Here is a 17809-nt window from a genome sequence, read left to right on the forward strand (position 1 = left end):
AGAGCCCCTTGTGGGATGATGCACTATTTGCTCCAGGTCATTTGAGTTAACAAAGTCCAGGAACTTTTGTGTGATTGAGTTTGGGCTTGTATAAGATTCCCAATCAATGGAAGGATAGTTGAAGTCACCCATGACTAGGTTGTTAGATTGTACCTTAATTGTACCAAGTAGGTCTAAATAAACAGTGTGGGCATCTTGGTTCATGGAAGGGGACCTGTAACTGATGATGACCTTAAGGGGGGGGGGGTCTTCCCCACAGTAATTTGAACTTGGAGTAGCTCCATAGACTTTTCTTGTCTAAACAGTCTAAAGGTGTAATTATCTTGAAGATAGATACTACACCTCCTTTGGTTCTCACACCTTCAATTTACAGTCTGAAAGTGTGAAAGGCATTGTAGCCTTGCAAGGCCAGGGTACTTTCTGTGGCCTTGAGCCAGGTTTCTGTGACTGCATTTATGTCAACATCTTCCAGGTAGACCAGTGCTTCCAGAGAGTGCAGTTTCTAATTAAAATTCTTAGCGTTTAGCAGTATGACCCTTAGTTTCTTTGTGTTTGATATGTTCAAGTCAGGAATTTTGTTGTTGTGAACTTGCCTAAAAATCCATTATTTGGGAGGCAAGTGCCTTAGCCAGCAACTTAAAGCCTAGAGGTGCCAGGTGAAGACCATCTCTGCCAAAGCAGCTTGGTCTGTTCACCATATCGTCCAAGGCTGACAGGAACTGGATCCCCTTAGAATGACACCAGAAACTAAATCAATTATTGAAGTCAGTCATTTTCTGTTTATATTATGGCATCATTCTAGGCAAGGGTAAAGTGCTGCTCAAAGCTAGGGACATACCCACCTGGGACACATTCAGAGAACTGTCGTGTCTCTCTTCATATAGTCCAGAGAGGTATGTCTCAAGTCGTTCACACCAACATGAATTATGATGGAGTCATAACGGTACTTGTTGTTGAGAGACTTGAATGCATGTGTGCTCTGGTGAACCTTGCACCAAACAGACAGCTGACCTTAACCTTCTCTTTGTTCAACCTGGTGAGTGGGGTGTCTGTATGTCTCACTGTAGAGTCACCTATAACAAAAACATTTGGAATAGTTGTGCATTGCCTTAAAGGCTCATTTGGTGAGACGCAGGTGCTAGTGTTTTAGTGTATATTGAGTGCTTTGATGTGGTGCTAGGTATAGTATATTTTTGTTTTGGAAGTCACTGGTATTTAGGTAGGTTTCTGGAGAGTACCTCTGCTTATGAAGGTTTATGTGTTGGCTGTATATTATGAATAAGAGTCATGGTGTGTGAGCTGACAACCTGTTTAGTGTTACTATTCTGGGCACGAGAGAGCAGTGATTCCAGATTCTTAATGTAGGAGCATCTCTTGCAAATTGTACTTGAGTGATTTATGAGTAAGGGGTTGTCAGTGTACATGAGGCAGTTGCTACACTGCCTCAAAAAAACACAAGTCCATCAGGCAAGAGAAGCAGAGGAAAACTGATAGCCCATAATGCAAGTTTTGAAACTGGTATCTCAGCAGATAAGGAGCAAAAGATGGGGGTTTCAAGCAGGAAGCTATTTTAAAAAAGCAGCACAGTTTTCTTGAATTAATAATAGCAACAGAATAAAACAGCAGAAACAGATCTTTTCTTAAATTAAGTAAAAGCAGCAGCTCGTGTGAAATACAAAGTGCAACAAATTTAGTAGTAAAATACAGTGCAAAGCAGCTGCTAACAGTATTTTTTTAAAACTGCTGACGTACAGTCACAGTATATAACAGAAGTGCAAAGAAAAAATGTTTAGAGCTCACTTGTAGTTTCCCAGATCAGAAATACCAGGTAAACACCTATAGCTACTGGCAGAATAATCCTCGTCCTCCTGTTCGGTACAGTGATGCAGCAGTTAGCATTGCTGTCTCACTGCAAGAGGTTCTCCTGTTCGATTTTATACTGGGTTGCCTTCTGTGCAGAGTCTGCATGTCTTTCTGTGTCTGTGTGGGTTTTCTCTGGGTGCTCCAGTTTCCTCCCACACTCTAAAGACATGTGTCTGGAGCATTTCTCCCCAGACCTCCACTGAAAATGGGTTCTGCCCCAGTCAGACATTCTCAGGAAACAAATGTTAAATAAATAATAAATAATGTAAATGTACAGTAAGAGAGTGTCCAGAGTGAAGTGGTACCACAAACAAAGATATGGATACAGCAGTGCACCTTAAGCAGCTCATAAAAGTGTGATTATTCAATAAAAGTACTTTGCTTTGTATAAAAGAGCCACTCAAATGTATAGAATTTATAAAGGTACTAAAAAGATAAGCTAATTAATAAGATATCCAGCCCATAAAACTACATGCAGAAATCTCAAGTGTTTCCTCAAGCTAGACAGAGAAGACTTTATATGGAGCAACTATGTGGAAGGTTGTGCACTTTCCCTGCTAATGCTTAGTGTACTGAATGTGACACAGGGCTTTACTGGGAGGAGCTGATGTCCCCAATTCTGAAGGAGGAACTTTACATAGTTAAGGCTTTCATGTTGTGGGTAAATGCAGTTGAGGATAATTTCCTGGCTTATCAGTTTTATAAGATTTATATCTTTATATTTTAGATCTGATGCTTTTCTGCCCAGGTCTGCACTGAAAATGGACTTCTACCCAGTTGGACTCTCCTGCTAATCAAATGCCCATTAATAAATCAATAAATAATCCGATAAATAAATTAAATAAAATAAAATTAAAAATAAATAAATATTTGTATGCAGTTCTTGAGGATCTATTGCTGTTTTCAAGAGTGAATGCATGAAGGGTGGTGCTTTGGATCATAGATTTACATAACATTTCTTTGTTTTGCATTCATGAAATAAAATAGGAAATACTTAAAAGAATGGAGATCACTATCTATATTCATCAACAGTTGCAAGTTATTGATCAAGTTTACACTGTAATGGTGTCAAAACAATATTTTGGTGTTGTGGTATGTATCCGACAAGGTCACAGGAAACCTTCTTAGACATGATGCAAGCAATAGATATGATACATATATCCAAGAATCCAACTTCTGTGTGGTTTTATGTGACTGCAATGTTTTCCACAGTGAATATTTCTTGGTTTTATTTGTTTACTGAATGTATTCAGTACACATAATATTTAATGGCTGGATGTTAGAGCTTTATACATTGCAGACTGAAGAAGGTATTTCTTGTGAATCCCTTCCCATATCTTTTAATTTTTCTGCTACACATCTTAAATAGACCCTACGTGGAAATACATGTTTCATGAAAAGATGGTTTTGAATTTTTTGCTGGAGGGGCATGGAGAATATTAAATTTATTTTGGGTCGGCAAGGAGGCCTCATATACACAGCCTTTAAAGACAGTAGCTGTGAATAAATTAATGGATCGAATAGCTCTCATACTCCAAAGTACTTTTTGTCCTTGCTATGAATAAATAATCTGGCTTGCTTGCTCATAGTACCTCACAGTAATCGCTTCTAGTTGTTCCTCTGATGAACTTGGCCATATTGTCATTCATTCTTTTTTTCCTTAATGAAGCCAGGCATTTGCCTCTTATCATAATATTTATTTCTAGATTGGCTTTGTTTCAGTATTGCTTGCATGTAACTCAAATTTGTAGTCATTAATAAGGAAGTAGATGTCAGAATTCAAATCGTTAACGTGTGATTGTAATTAAGCTGCTGAAGGCCTACACCTTGCAGTGGAATATTTCTATATTCCAATGAAGGTCCTGTCAATGTGACAGCCACTGTTAACAGCCTGTAATTTTTTCGAGAAGTTTTTGCAGTTTATATAGTCCACTCTGCAAGATTGACTGGTTCTTCCTAGAAGGCATGTAGTACTTACCAATAAATCAATATTTGGCAATGTCTGACTAGTTAATATGCAAATAAAAGCCTACCCTATTTAAGTAAAATAACTCAGTCTGACATTTCCACATGGGGGTTATTTTAGCTCTGTACAGATTTGTGAATGACTGCATCTGCCAATGCTCTTGAAGTGAACCGAAACTGTACAAATTACCACTATGCTAAACTTCCAGTTAGTGCCCCGAGTATAACTTTCCTGGCTTTGTGGAATTATCAACAGATGGTTCATCCACTCGACAAAGTATGCATTCATTTTGTATAGAATGAAAGTAAGACAGCCTAATATAGCCTTCAGAATGTTAGGTTATGCCAAAACTATTGGGAAAATTAAATTGGCTGGCCTTCTGGTATTTCACTATTTTAACTACCTCACGACTCTCAAATAGGTATCTAGGACCACCCTATAGTGCATGCTAATGTCTTTATTAAGTGTGGAATGAGACTTGTTGTTTAAGAATCAGATAGTACCTGAGGCTATAGTTTGAACATGGTGTCAAATGGCTTACTACATATTCCCCTTAAAGGGTCTGCTTTCAGACTCAAACTTAACTTTGAATTCAAGGCCATGTATCAGCTTGTATTAAAAAAAAAAAAATCCCTGTCTCTCAATCACTTCCTGAATCCATGGCTTTGTCTACAGCACGTTAATCTTAGCAAACAAAAATATTCGGGGCTTTCATTCTTTTCTATACATATATCAGTTAAGAACTACTTAATATTTAAGTTTGGTCCTCCTTCAAGTTTTCCTAAATTTCCCAAACTGTTATTTATGACAGGGGTGGGTTATTTTGAGAGTCGAAGGACTGCCTACTTACATGACTTGCTCAGAGTCACACAGTTGTCAGATGAAGGCTGAGGGGATCAAACCCTGGACTATCACAAGCAGCTTGTTAATAGCTCATAACCTTAATTGTGTGCAATATTTGCCTGATTTGATAAAGCACTATATTTTTTGTTACAGTTTTCACTATTTTCATACTGTAAGCAAGGCAGAGAAACCCATGTTTCAATGAATGGACTGATGATGAATTTAGGTATGTTGGAGGCATTGCAATGGTAGTGGTATTTTGTCAAATGAATGAAGAGGCATATCATAGTACAACTCTGTCTTTTGAAGCACAAGAATATCTATATGGAGATGAATATGAATAGTGAGATATAGATGTAGATGGAGATGCAGATTAGATGTATAAACCTATGTACATATATGGTGCAATACTCCACTGCATGTAATATCTTTTGAAGGGTATACATCTCATGTCATGTCAGGTAACTAGAAAACAATTCTCCTATAGAATCTATAAACAATAGGGATGAACTGATTAACTTGAAAGTCACATTGTTTTTTTTTTATAAAATAGTACACATTTTAAATTCTAGTTTGCTATTTCTTTATTCGTGCAAGTATCTAATTGTTCTAAACTACTGCATCATTTTTCATGCAAAGCTCTGTTACTGATGGTGTGAAGCAAGATCACAGTATACACCTCATACTTTACTTTTGCACTCTAATGTTTCATCTCATGGGCTGGACTTCCCTGCAGATGTACCAGTTTACCAGTTACAAAACAATAGTATCTGATCTTTGATTCATGATCTTTGATGTCTGTCTCTGATGTGCTTAAAATGATTGGTCTTCTCCAAAGCAGTATCGGTGCTATATATATATATATATATATATATATATATATATATATATATATATATATATATATATATACATATATATATAGATATAGATATCTATGTATGTGTGTGTGTGTGTATGTGTGTGTGTGTATGTGTGTGTGTGTGTGTGTGTGTGTGTGTGTGTGTGTGTGTGTGTGTGTGTGTGTGTATCTATCTATATATATATATGGTTCCCATTCAGAAGCCTGAAACATCATAAGCCTGAAAATCAAAATCCTGAAACCAAAAGCCTGAAAATTCAGAATCCTGAAAACTCAAAATCCTGAAAGCCCAAAATCCTGAAAGACCAAAATCCTGAAACTCAAAATCCTGAAAACACAAAATAGACATACTGATGTCATTGTGGCTTTGCTATTGTTAGCCCTGTGGTGTTAGGTCATGCGTTGGGGTCAGGTAAGTGTGCGGTTGGTTTTATTTTAGGGTTAAGGGCGGTTTAAGTGAGTTAGGGTTAGGGCGCAGGTTAGGCATGTATGCAATAGTGACAAATATTGGGGTTAGGGGCAGTTTAAGTGAGTTAGGGTTAGGGCACGGGTCAGGTGAGTGTGCGATAGTGACGGACCTTAGGGTTAGGGTTAGGGTCAGGGTCAGTTGGTAGATATTAGTGTCTTTATAGTGACATATTAGCATTATTTGTGTTTTCAGGATTTTGAGTTTCAGGATTTTGGTCTTTCAGGATTTTGGTCTTTCAGGATTTTGAGTTTTCAGGATTCTGAATTTTCAGGCTTTTGGTTTCAGGATTTTGATTTTCAGGCTTATGATGTTTCAGGCTTCTGAATGGGAACCATATATATATATATATATATATATATATATATATATATATATATATATATATATACATATATATGTGTGTGTGTGTGTGTGTGTGTGTGTGTGTGTGTGTGTGTGCCTACTTTAAAATGTCAACTTTTAAATCATCAAGATGACAACGCTGAAACTTCAGAATGCCAAACTCCCAGAACATCACAATTTCACTCTGGGAAAGTAACCACTGGGCCAGCATGGTGAGTTTTGCCCTGTTCTCCATTGTAGTGCAATCTTGGAGTTGGTGTATTTAGTTAGGGGGAGTGTGGAGGGCGAAGCCCCCCATGTTGGTGGGTTAGTTTGCTTCTGTTCATATTGTAGTCATTGGTGACAAAGTGTTTACTTTCCTGGAGTGAAATTGCAATGTTATGGGAGTTCAGCATTCTGAAGTTTCAGCGTCTCAATGATTTAAAAGTTGACATTCTGGTAAGTCGACATTTTAAAGTAGACCTACACAGACACACATATACACACACATATATCTATATCTGTATACATATATATATATATATATATGTATATATATTTATATACAGATATATATATATATATATATATATATATATATATATATATATATATATATATATATATATATATACACACACACACACACACATATAGACACACACACATATATATATAAATATATATATATATATATATATATATATATATATATATATATATATATATATGGGTCTACCTGACAACGTCGACAGCTTAGAACGCCGACACTGAGAACACTGATGCCAGAAGATCAACAACTGAGAAGACTGATGGATGAAAACACCGACACTGAGAACACCGACATGGGAAAAGGCTGTGTAAGTATGCGGTAGTGACGGACGTTAGGGTGCGAGTAAGGTAAGTGTGCGATATTGACGGTCTGTAGGGAATGGGGTGGGTTAAGTGAGTTAGGGTTAGGGCGCGGGTTAGGTAAGTGTGCGGTAGTGATAGTCTTTGGGTTAGGGGCGGGTTAAGTGAGTTAGGGTTAGGGTGCAGGTTAGGTGAGTGTGTGATAGTGACAGTCTTTGGGATGGGGTGGGTTAAGTGAGTTAGGGTTAGGGTGCGGGTTAGGTAAGTGTGCGGTAGTGATAGTCTTTGGGTTAGGGGCGAGTTAAGTGATTTAGGGTTAGGGCGCGGGTTAGGTGAGTGTGCGATAGTGCTGGACCCTAGGGTTAGGGTTTGGTTTAAGGTTGTAGATAGTTGTGTATGTGAGGTTTAGTGTGGGTTTGTAAGGATTTTGGTGTGCTTGTGTTGTGTGTGTGCTTTTTGGACAGGGGATTTATTTTGTTTGTTGATTGTCGGTATTATGGTGTGTCGGGCATGTGAGGTTTCGTGTTTGTGAACTGTCGGTTATGTGGTGTCGGTGATTTCGTTGTCGGTGTTGTGATGTGTCGGTGTTGTCAGGTAGACCCATATATATATATATATATATATATATATATATATATATATATATATATATATATATATATATATATATATGGATTCCCTTCACAAGCTTGAAGCTTCAAAACTTTGAACTGCAAAATTGTCGAGATCATAAGATGGAAGTTTTGAAACTTTGAACATTTTGAATGGAGATTGCTGTGCAGCACAGAACAGGAAATTTACCATTTTTCTCACTATAGTGCGACAGAGTTGATATATTTATTAAGCAGAGGATATGGGGGATGCATGGGGGGTTTCCTCCTGCAAAAACATAACATTTTTTGTTTTTTTATTTTTCTTTATTACAATTTTGAAGTTTGAAAACGTACGATCTTATGGTCTTGACAATTTACAGTTCGAAGTTTTAAAACTTGGAGCTTGTGAAGTAGAGCCAAATATATATTATTTTTTTCTAGTTCTACTTACTTCAGTCCCACAACAAATATGGTTATTAAAAATTGCTGACATAATTCATTCACACTGCTGTTGAAGTTGGTGCCTTTGTGGTTTTGCTGAAACAAAGATTTTAAGATGGTAAGGAACTGAAGCAGTTTGGTAGATAACATCAGTCTTGAATTTACAGTATGCAAATATGCTGCATTAATTGCATTCCTCTTTTTATTTCACAGATGGGAGGTTTTGATGGAAATGATTACCTTTGCAGTGCAGAGGTCTACAGTCCCATTACCAATACATGGCATAACATTGCCAGCATGTTGAGCTATCGTAGCAGCTTTGGAATTGAGGTGGTGGACAATCTGATCTTTGTTATAGGTGGCTGGGATGGATTAATAACCTCTTTAGTTAATGTTGAATGTTATGATGAGAACACTGATGAATGGTATTTAGCTCAAGAACTGAAAATTGACCGCAGATCTTTGAGTTGCTGTGTCATTCCAGACTTGCCAAATGTTGGACAGTATGTGGTGCCTAGAAACAGTTTTGAAGAGTTTTTATTTGATAATGAAGATACATGGTCATATTCATCTTCAGCTTCATCTTCAGCTTCATCATCCTCTTCATTTTGCACTTGTAGATTATCTTTCTGAGCATCCATCAGTTATCTTTACTGTTCTGTATTGGAAAATGAAATAAATAAATACATAAAGTTATTCTACAATCAGAAGTCATGTTTCTCTTTTAATATATCTAGGTTTCAGAGTACTACAGAATGCAAAAGACGAACTTCATATTAGTATAAAATATGTTATTTATTTTAAAGAATGTAATTCATTTATTTGTGGTATATCTGAGGCTATCTGACAGAATTAGTGCAGCTGATTTATCATGTTTTACTGCATATGCTACAAACAAAAATGCTATAGTGACATGCACCAGTCACTGAGACTCCATCCCTCAGTCCCTGTCCTATGTAGGTTATAGTACAATTCCTTGACAAGGAGGGATTTATCCAAGCTTACTGTCCTGATATGTGTCTCAGGTATAAGGTAAATATACAATTTTATAACTTACTAATAGTATGACTGCAAACATCACTGCTGACCACAAACTCTACATTTTAAGGTAAGTTTTATTAAGAAATACTGACAGAAATAAGCAAGACAGGTCTATCAATACCTAAAAAAGTCCCAACAATAGAAGCACACTCAGTATATACATGATTTTAACTTATTCATTTTTAAAGTTTAAGATTGCTTCTGTCCCCACAAAAACATATTTGCAGTAGCCTTGTCTATGCACTGTACTATCCTGTGCTGGGAAGAACAGAATGCTGTACATTACTTCCCATTCAGGCAAAATATGCCAGTATAATACAAATCAATTTCCTAAAAAAAGAAGCGCTGATTTGCATACTGTATTTGGGAAGATTTCAAACTTCACTGAATGAAGTTGCCAAAGCAAAAATCACAAATGCCTTATGCAGACACATTTCAAAAGCACCAGACCATAAGTTTATGTTTGTAGTGTTAGATTATGTTGAAAATGATCACAAAGGCTTTTTTACAGATGAACATATAAGTAAAAAGGAGTTAGTCTGGATTTTGGGATGTAATGCCCTTGAATCCTCTGGTTTAAATGAGTCTTGCTCATTAATTCCTATTTTAAGCCTTGAAGGTTAATGTATTAATACTAATTTTAGTTATAGTTACACTAATGATGGTTTGTGTGAAAATGGTTATATGTTTTTTTTTAAATCATTAGTTTTTTACTTAATTAGTGTCAATGTTTTATTAACTGCTTTTAATCACATGAAGTTATGATGTGAGTATTTAAAAGTGGTGTTTGATGTATAAAGCAGTTCTGAAGAAGTCTTGTAAAGAAGACAAAATTGTTTGAATGCTCAGTTTTTTGCAACAATAAAGTGGTCCTGGCAGGTACCTGTGCCTCATCCATTTGTTTTCTAGAGTGAAGAATAAATTCTTCTCCACTATTAAAAAAGAACTATTGAATTCAAGTAAAGCGAGTCTGGTATTTAACAAGCATAGCACAATAATCACAAAGAACAGGCAGGTGCTCAGTTGTGAGTGAATGATAAAGATAGACAGCAAATTAGCACCACTTAGCCCAATTAGTATGCCCACAGCTTAGATAATAGATAGATTTCAGATTATACATAAACAATTATCAGATATGTAAGAAGTTTCTAGATTAGCGGATCATTAAGAGGCATAACCCTCAGCAATGAGTGGACACTTAGGTATGTCTTTCTTAGAACTTCTTTCATGGAGCTCGAAAAATGTACAGCTCCACACTCTTGAGTGTAGTTGCTGTCTTTGAACTCTCACACTGCACCTGTACTATATGGAAAGTGAGATATTCATACCCACCAACATAAATCCTCAACATTGGGAATGCTGTAACAGACAGTTTCTTCTCCATGAACATATCTAAACTGCCAATGTTGTGGTCAAGAGTTTAATTTTATACACAAGATGTGTCATTGTTATAGTACAGTATCTGTAATGCCCTAAACTAGCCGAATGAGAATAATGTGCCCACTGCATCGGGCACACATAATGCGCAAAGTAATATAGCGGAACTCACATACCTATTCATTTTTACTTCAAGAAGCCTCTTGCAGAGGGTTGAATACTTATATAGAATGCTGAGCAGTGCCCAAGTATATCAAAAAGGGGAAAAAGAGCCTAAAAGATGTAAAGAAAATTTCAGGACAGAGTGCTCTGAAGAATATCCTTATTTGGCGCCAGAGGTTCAAGCTAGGTTGTTTTGTAATGATAAGTATTAATGACCAAAGTGCCTTCTGTCCCCAGCTCAGGTGTCTAGAGTTGATATATTCCCTAAACATGCACTACAGAGAGCCACAACCCTGGTTCACATCTTGTTGAAATTCCTTTGTCATGACAGATGTTGATTAAAGTTCTAGTAGATTTCTGGGCACAACTGATGAAGCAGATAACAATTAGTCTGGACAGAGGATGTTTTATAATTGCAAAATCCTCTTTGCCCTGAGTAAAGGATATAAACAGTACTCTCATCTGCCTGTATTCATGTATCCAGTACAGGCAAAGCCATAAGCGTCTGTGCACTATGCACATGCAGGAGTTAGAGAGCTTCTCCCTTGCTTTCTCCAGCCAGAAAGAAATGTGAAGATGAAAAGACTGACAATGAATGAATGAATGAAAAAATAATCAGCTTTGGAACAGAATGAGGTGTGACTGTGTGTGTATATATTAGTCTTAAGTTCAGAAATTTGCCCGGTTAGACTGATTACTACCAGTAAGGGTGTATTCTAGTTCTAAACTTCAGGTCTGCTGAACCAGCCAATTTGCGTGGTAGACCTGAGAGCTCAGTAAGGGTGAAACATTGGTCCGAAACAGAAAAAAAATAATTTGCTAAAGATGTGAAAGATTAGTTTACTATTAAAATGTGGACATGTAGTTCAGTGAAAATGGCTTAGTCAAACACGTGTTCTACCACTGCCTGTAATATCAGACTGAACGTGTACAACGTCATATTAGCAAATGTGAGTAAACATTCGCTGTTATGAAGTTAATGTTCTGAATTGCGATCATGGTACAGTGCGGATCATGAAATGTTCCTGTTTCCTAACTATAGTGCAATCTTGGAGTTGGTATACATAATATGCAGGGGGTGTGGGGGGTGCAGGAGGGCTTGCCCCCATACAAAAATGTTACCAATAACATGGGCTTTCAAGGGCTTTCAAATGTCGATTCCATGGTTACCATTTCTGACAATTTGGTAATAAAGTATTATCAAATTCAGTGAAAGAAGCCAATCATTATGTGGAAAAAATGTTTTGATTTTCCACATCTTGATAGAAAACCATAAGCTCCCCTTCAAAAATAGCTTTTTTTGTCTTAACTAGGGAAGTGACCTGTTTTCTTCCACCTAGAAATATTTCAAGTTGACCAAAGCATGCACACTGGGAATAGAGTGTCTAAGGTCTTTAACAAAAATGCCACAGTCCATGCAAACTCTGAGATTTTATGAACTGTATAGAAACAGTAGAGCTCTTATCCCTAGTGAACAATAATTTCCACTTGACCTTGCAGTTGGGTAAAGAAGCAGGCTTCTTTTTTGCTTTTTAATAGTGAAACATCCATAAGAAGAGCAACTGCATGCAGAGGAAGTACAGCAGTAGTGTTGCATTCAGGCAAATACCTTTATCATGCCACAGTGCCAGAATCTTCAGCCGTGGTGCTTTAAGGTTACTGTTCAGAATAATTGTAGCAATAGGTGAGCCGGGCTTCAATGTAAACTGTGATTGCACAGGAATACAATATCGTGCAACAGAGTCCACCAAAAAAGTAGGTTTGGTCTCCTTATGTGTGCATTTCATCATCAAAAAAAAAAAAAGTGGCATAAAGGTTAAAGTAGTTTGTTGTGCTGCAGAGATGACTCATTTGTGAGGCATTGGAAAATGAAAGTCCTCTATGAGTAAAGGTCAGCCTGTATGTTGAGAAATAAATACTAAATGTACATGGTGAAGAGCATTTCTTAAAATATACATGTGACAACATTCCTCAAAAATACTTCCAAATATGGGTAACTCTGAAATTTGGTTTAGGCAGAGAAACAAAGGTTAAAAAGCTATCATGATATTATATGCATGACTGGATCATCAGACTCCCTTCTTATTCTACTGTAATTTCTTATACTCAAAAGTGTCTGTCACTGAGACAGCTTCATCAATGCAGTTGTTTTTTTTTTCCTCCCATAATGCAGTTTGGGTCCCTATAACATGATAAACCCAAGACATTATAAACAAGTTTTGCTCTGTCATTAATTTATAGTGATAACACTGATTTTAGTATGAGTTATTGCCTTTTTAGATTTTCTCTTGAAAGTAGTAATTACTCAGATCTGTGTTTTCTGTAAACTGCTCAATGAATGGCATGGCCAATTTACATTTTCATCTCTGCAAAAGAGGTAAATTTCAAGTTCTGCAAATGTTCAAAGCTGTGATTTTTTTGGCACATTCTCCAGAGACTGACAGCTGTAGCATCAAAAAATTGTTATTAAGGCCAATTACTTCTGCCTGTAGTTTTTCATTCTCTCTGTTTAGTTTTACAGAAGCATGCAGTTTATTTATGCAGTTTAGCTCAATACTGTTCTTTACGTATACATAAAACACTAATATCAGCAAGGCTAAATGAACAGTATTCTTTTTTGTGGTACCAAGTATATTGTGTTGTACAGTTGTCTAAAGTTGTGAAAACTGCAGTCAGAAGTGTTTGTTTCTGTTAAGCATATTGGCTAAGGCTGTGAGGACCAAGTTAAAGGTGGAGGAACACATGCCTGTAGAAGTTAAGCGTAATGTGACTGCTGGCAGCTGTAAAACAAACAAAAATGCTGGGCAGCTATAAAAGAAACAATTCTAATTTACTGTTTGCTAACAGCTCAGTCTTCAGTGTTTGATGTACCTGATTGTAGCTGTCTCAGACACCTTGAATGAGATTATACATTAGTCTGCATCACATGCTATAAGGTACATAAACTGTAGAAGGAAACCATTTATTAGCATCATATTTAGAACACCATTCATCAAAGTCAGATTTAAATCTGAGTAAATTAGGAACATTTCTTATGTTTAGTTTAATTTTATTACAGAAAAAAAGTACTTTTAAATCATCTTTTTGTAGCAGTGCTAAACAAATTAAATGGTGTAGCTGCGTTAAACTTAATTGCTGTTAAGTTTACATTTATTTTATTTAAATGTTGGGTCACATAATGTAGCTCAGAAGTAGCCACCAATTTATCATTGGTACAGCTATGAAATGAAATTAACCGGCTGTCAGGATGTTAAGTGGTGACACATACTCCCGCAGCTACATTTAGTTGGGGACACATGGCTGAAGTGAAATTCATCTGCAGAGACATACAACTACTCACTGTGGGCAGGCTGTTACAAATTTAGGGAAGCATTCCATACTTGTTCTTATTATCATTATATTTTTGTTGCTATATAACCGGTATTTGAATCCCCCCATTTGTATAGGTAGGCCCAAATAAAAATGTATCGTGAATATGATGCAGTTCTCCAGGGCCATTTCCCACTTAAGTACATTTCACCATTATTAGTCAATTTCTTATCATGAAAGCATCTTTGAGTTTATTTATTTACTTTATTTATTTATTGCAGTTTGTTTGCCAGGTTGGTCCATTGGGCCACAAAGAGCTCATTTTCAATGGAGTCCTGGGGAGAAAAGCTCCAGGATAATACAAAAAATACAAAATACAAAATACAGTGATAGAAGTTACAAGATTACAAATTAGAAAATAACAAAATATGGGAAAAGTACATAGTAATAACTTGTAGTGTATTGTCATTAGAAGGAGCAGTTGGTACAATGCAAGCTAAATTCATTATAGGCAAATACAGTTCTTGTACAATCTAATAGTTCCTGCTGATGTTGCTGAAGTTATAGAAACTATAGGAGTTTATTTGCAGGCATCCTAACTTGTACAGAGTGAGAAGGAGGGAAAGCTATGTAGGATGAGAACAAGAGCATTCCCACTGTGAGGTTAGGTATAAGTGAAGTAAGGTTTTGAAGGCAGAGAGATTATTAGTGGCACAGATGAAAGGTGGCAGAGAATTCCAGTGGTGTGCTAGAGAGAAGGATAGAAGATGTTTGCCTGGTAGATAGGCAGGTTTGTGGAATTCTATTAGGTTTTGGGAGTTAGATCTTAGACATCTATTAGGTTGATGCATTTGGAAGGTAGGGGCAAGGGAGGAGCAGACAGAGGGGCTAAAAGTAATTTTTTGTGCTTGGATAAGTTGATTATAGATGAGATAATTGGGTAGCTGCTGCCAGTTCAAGTTGATGTAGGGAAATACAATGATGGGTAGAGGATCTCTGGCCAGTTGCAAATTTTGAGATTTTGTAGTAGCAGGAGGAGAGTTTTGACTTGAGGGAAGATTGTAGACTAGTAAGGATAGAAGCACGACACAGGAGGGAAGGGATAAGGTAAGTAGTAGCGAGAGCAAGCCTGGTGGAAGGAGAGATGTAGCAGTTGTGATGATAAAGTAAGCCAAGTTTCTTATATGTTTTTTGATATTTACTTGTATATCGCTGTCAAACTTTGGCTGATCATCAATGAGGACTCCTAAAGGTTTTGCAGTGGGGACTATTTCGAGACATGCATTATTTTGGCTAGTGATAGAGAATGAACTTTTGTCAAGGGTGATGGCTTTAGAAGGGGTAAATATCATTAGCTTAATCTTGGTTGCATTGAGTGCCAGACGGTTGTCTAGCATCCATTGTTCATTCGAAGAGAAGGCGTCCTGGGTTAATTTTGCTAGTCAGGAAGCAGAAGTAGCAGAGCAGATTATTGTCGAGTAGTCGGCATATTGGATGAGGTTAGTGTTATAGATGGCATGGTGAAAGTCGTTTATGAAGATACTGAAAAGAGGGGGACCTAGAATTGAACCTTGGGGTACACCTGTGGGAGTATTTTGGAAGGGACAAATAACTTATTTCCATGGAATCTCTCTTTTGATCACCACATTGCCACTGTGGTCAGAAAGTCCTTTTATGTGGCACATCTCATTACTAAGGGTTTTGCATCCAGGAAGAAGAGGTCATTGTCTCCCTCTACTCTTCCCTCATTAGGTCAATCATCAAATACAATGCCCCATTTGGCTTGTACCTCACTAGACACCTGCAACAACTGGAGAGGCCACAAAAGTACCTCACAAAGAGGATCCTAGGCCTTAAACACTTGTCCTATATGGACAGACTAAAAAAACTCCAACTATTCTCTGTCTCATATCGCCAAGTTAGAGGTGATCTCTGTTTGACTTACAAAGCAATGTCTGACCCAGCTCTGTTAGAAATGCTACATCTAAAGAAATCCCAATCCCTCCACACCACATGCTTCAGAGACCTCAACCTCATTACCACAATTAACAGAACCTGTTGGAGGGACAGGTTCATAACCCAGAGACTGCCCATGCTATGGAAAAGACTTCCCATACATGTCAAGCAGAGCACCTCGCTGACCCTCTTCAAGGGAAATCTTGAGTGGATGGAAAACAGAAAATTCACCCTGGGGGATAACACCAGTGGCTCTACTCGATAGAGGCACTGGGAACTAAGGTTGGGTGGCACTATGCCAGGATAATCCTATGGCTAAGCTTGTAAAAGCCCCAGGGCCATTAGCCTAGTACACACCTATAAACCTATGAACTTGACTGCGTGTTGCCTGTTTGATAGGTAACTGGTAAACCAGTTAATAGAGGACTGGGATAGGTTTAGATTAGAGAGTTTAGTGAGGAGAAGTTTATGAGAAATGGTGTCAAAGGCCTTTGAAAGATCTAATAGAAGGGTGGACACAATGTGACCATCATCGCGGGCTTTGTTAACAGTTTCCAGGAAGGAGAGGAGGACGGTGGTGGTGCTGTGGCCAGGTCGGAATCCATGTTGCCTGGGAGTGAGTAGGTTATTATTTAAGAGGTAGGGTAGGTAGGGAGGTATTATCTGAATCTAGCAAGTAACTTTCTCTCTTTTTGACACCTTGCCAAAAACTAGTTACATGTCATGCCTTTGGGAGATATTTTTTTCTTTCTGTTGTTTTCTTCGTGTCTTAGGCATCCTCTGTTTATTGACTAATACCTCTTTACTAGTTTCTTTACATTGGTAATATCAGATTCCCTGAGCCCCGCAATCTCATTACTGAATGAATAAATGAGTGGACTGCAATGTAAATTAACAGATCTGAAGCAGTCTGCTGAAAAAAAATACTTATCTACAATAAAAGGCACTGTCATAAGTGTGCTTTTTAAGAAGCTATTACATAGCATCATATCAAAAAGATTTCCCTTAAAGGCATTGTCAAACTGGGATCTTTTACAGGACTTTTGAAACACCTAAATAATTAAACCCTGGACTAGCAACATACCTCAACTTTGACTCTTTTTACTAGGAAATAGAATGTAAGACCCCTAAGACATGAAACCTCTTGTGCATGAGCATTCTTGCCTTCTCTGCCCTGCAAACTGGAAGTAATACTAGGAGACAAGGGCTTGCTCAATAAGCTATTAATGCATCCTCTACTTTTGCACATGCAAAAACATGCGTGTGTGTGTGTGTGTGTGTGTGTGTGTGTGTGTGTGTGTGTGTGTGTGTGTGTGTGTGTCTGTCATTTTGCCAGCATTTTTATGAGATTAGCTGAAGTCAATTATCATGGCAGTGTGTGCTCCAAAAGACAAGCTCAGTGACTACCATTTTAACAGTGTGGGCCTAAAAATTTTAACTTATAATTGAAAGGGCTTTAATGCCAATGTTAAATGAAAAATGATTGTTTGGCATGCTTAAGTTCATGAAAACTGATGTAGCTTTACTAAAGAAACTAACTTGGAGATGGTGACATTACCAGAATTACCAAAACACTATAACAATGGGCTCCTTCTTTATGTAGCTAGATCAAAACAGAGCAATACTCTAGTTAGGGCATCCTTTAAGTGTCAGAAACAGGAGGACTTAGGGATGTAAAATGGTGTCTCACCAAAGGAAATTCTGGAAAAAAAAACATCTATTACTCATATCCTTAAGAAAGGTAATAAAATAGA

General features: G+C 37.3%; 1 protein-coding gene across 1 annotated transcript in view; it reads left to right on the forward strand.

Annotated features, from left to right (window-relative positions):
• Window positions 1-8843, forward strand: part of LOC122788009 (kelch-like protein 10) — a 36954-nt gene extending 28111 nt beyond the window's left edge. The window contains exon 5 of the mRNA XM_044054935.1: window positions 8424-8843. Within this exon, the coding sequence (XP_043910870.1) occupies window positions 8424-8843 (420 nt within the window). The remainder of the gene's footprint in view (window positions 1-8423) is intronic.
• Window positions 8844-17809: the final 8966 nt, after the last annotated feature.

The sequence above is a fragment of the Protopterus annectens genome, chromosome 13.part0 (genome assembly GCF_019279795.1).
Source record: "Protopterus annectens isolate FY-2018-M chromosome 13.part0, PAN1.0, whole genome shotgun sequence".
NCBI classification, from domain to species: Eukaryota; Metazoa; Chordata; order Ceratodontiformes; family Protopteridae; genus Protopterus; species Protopterus annectens.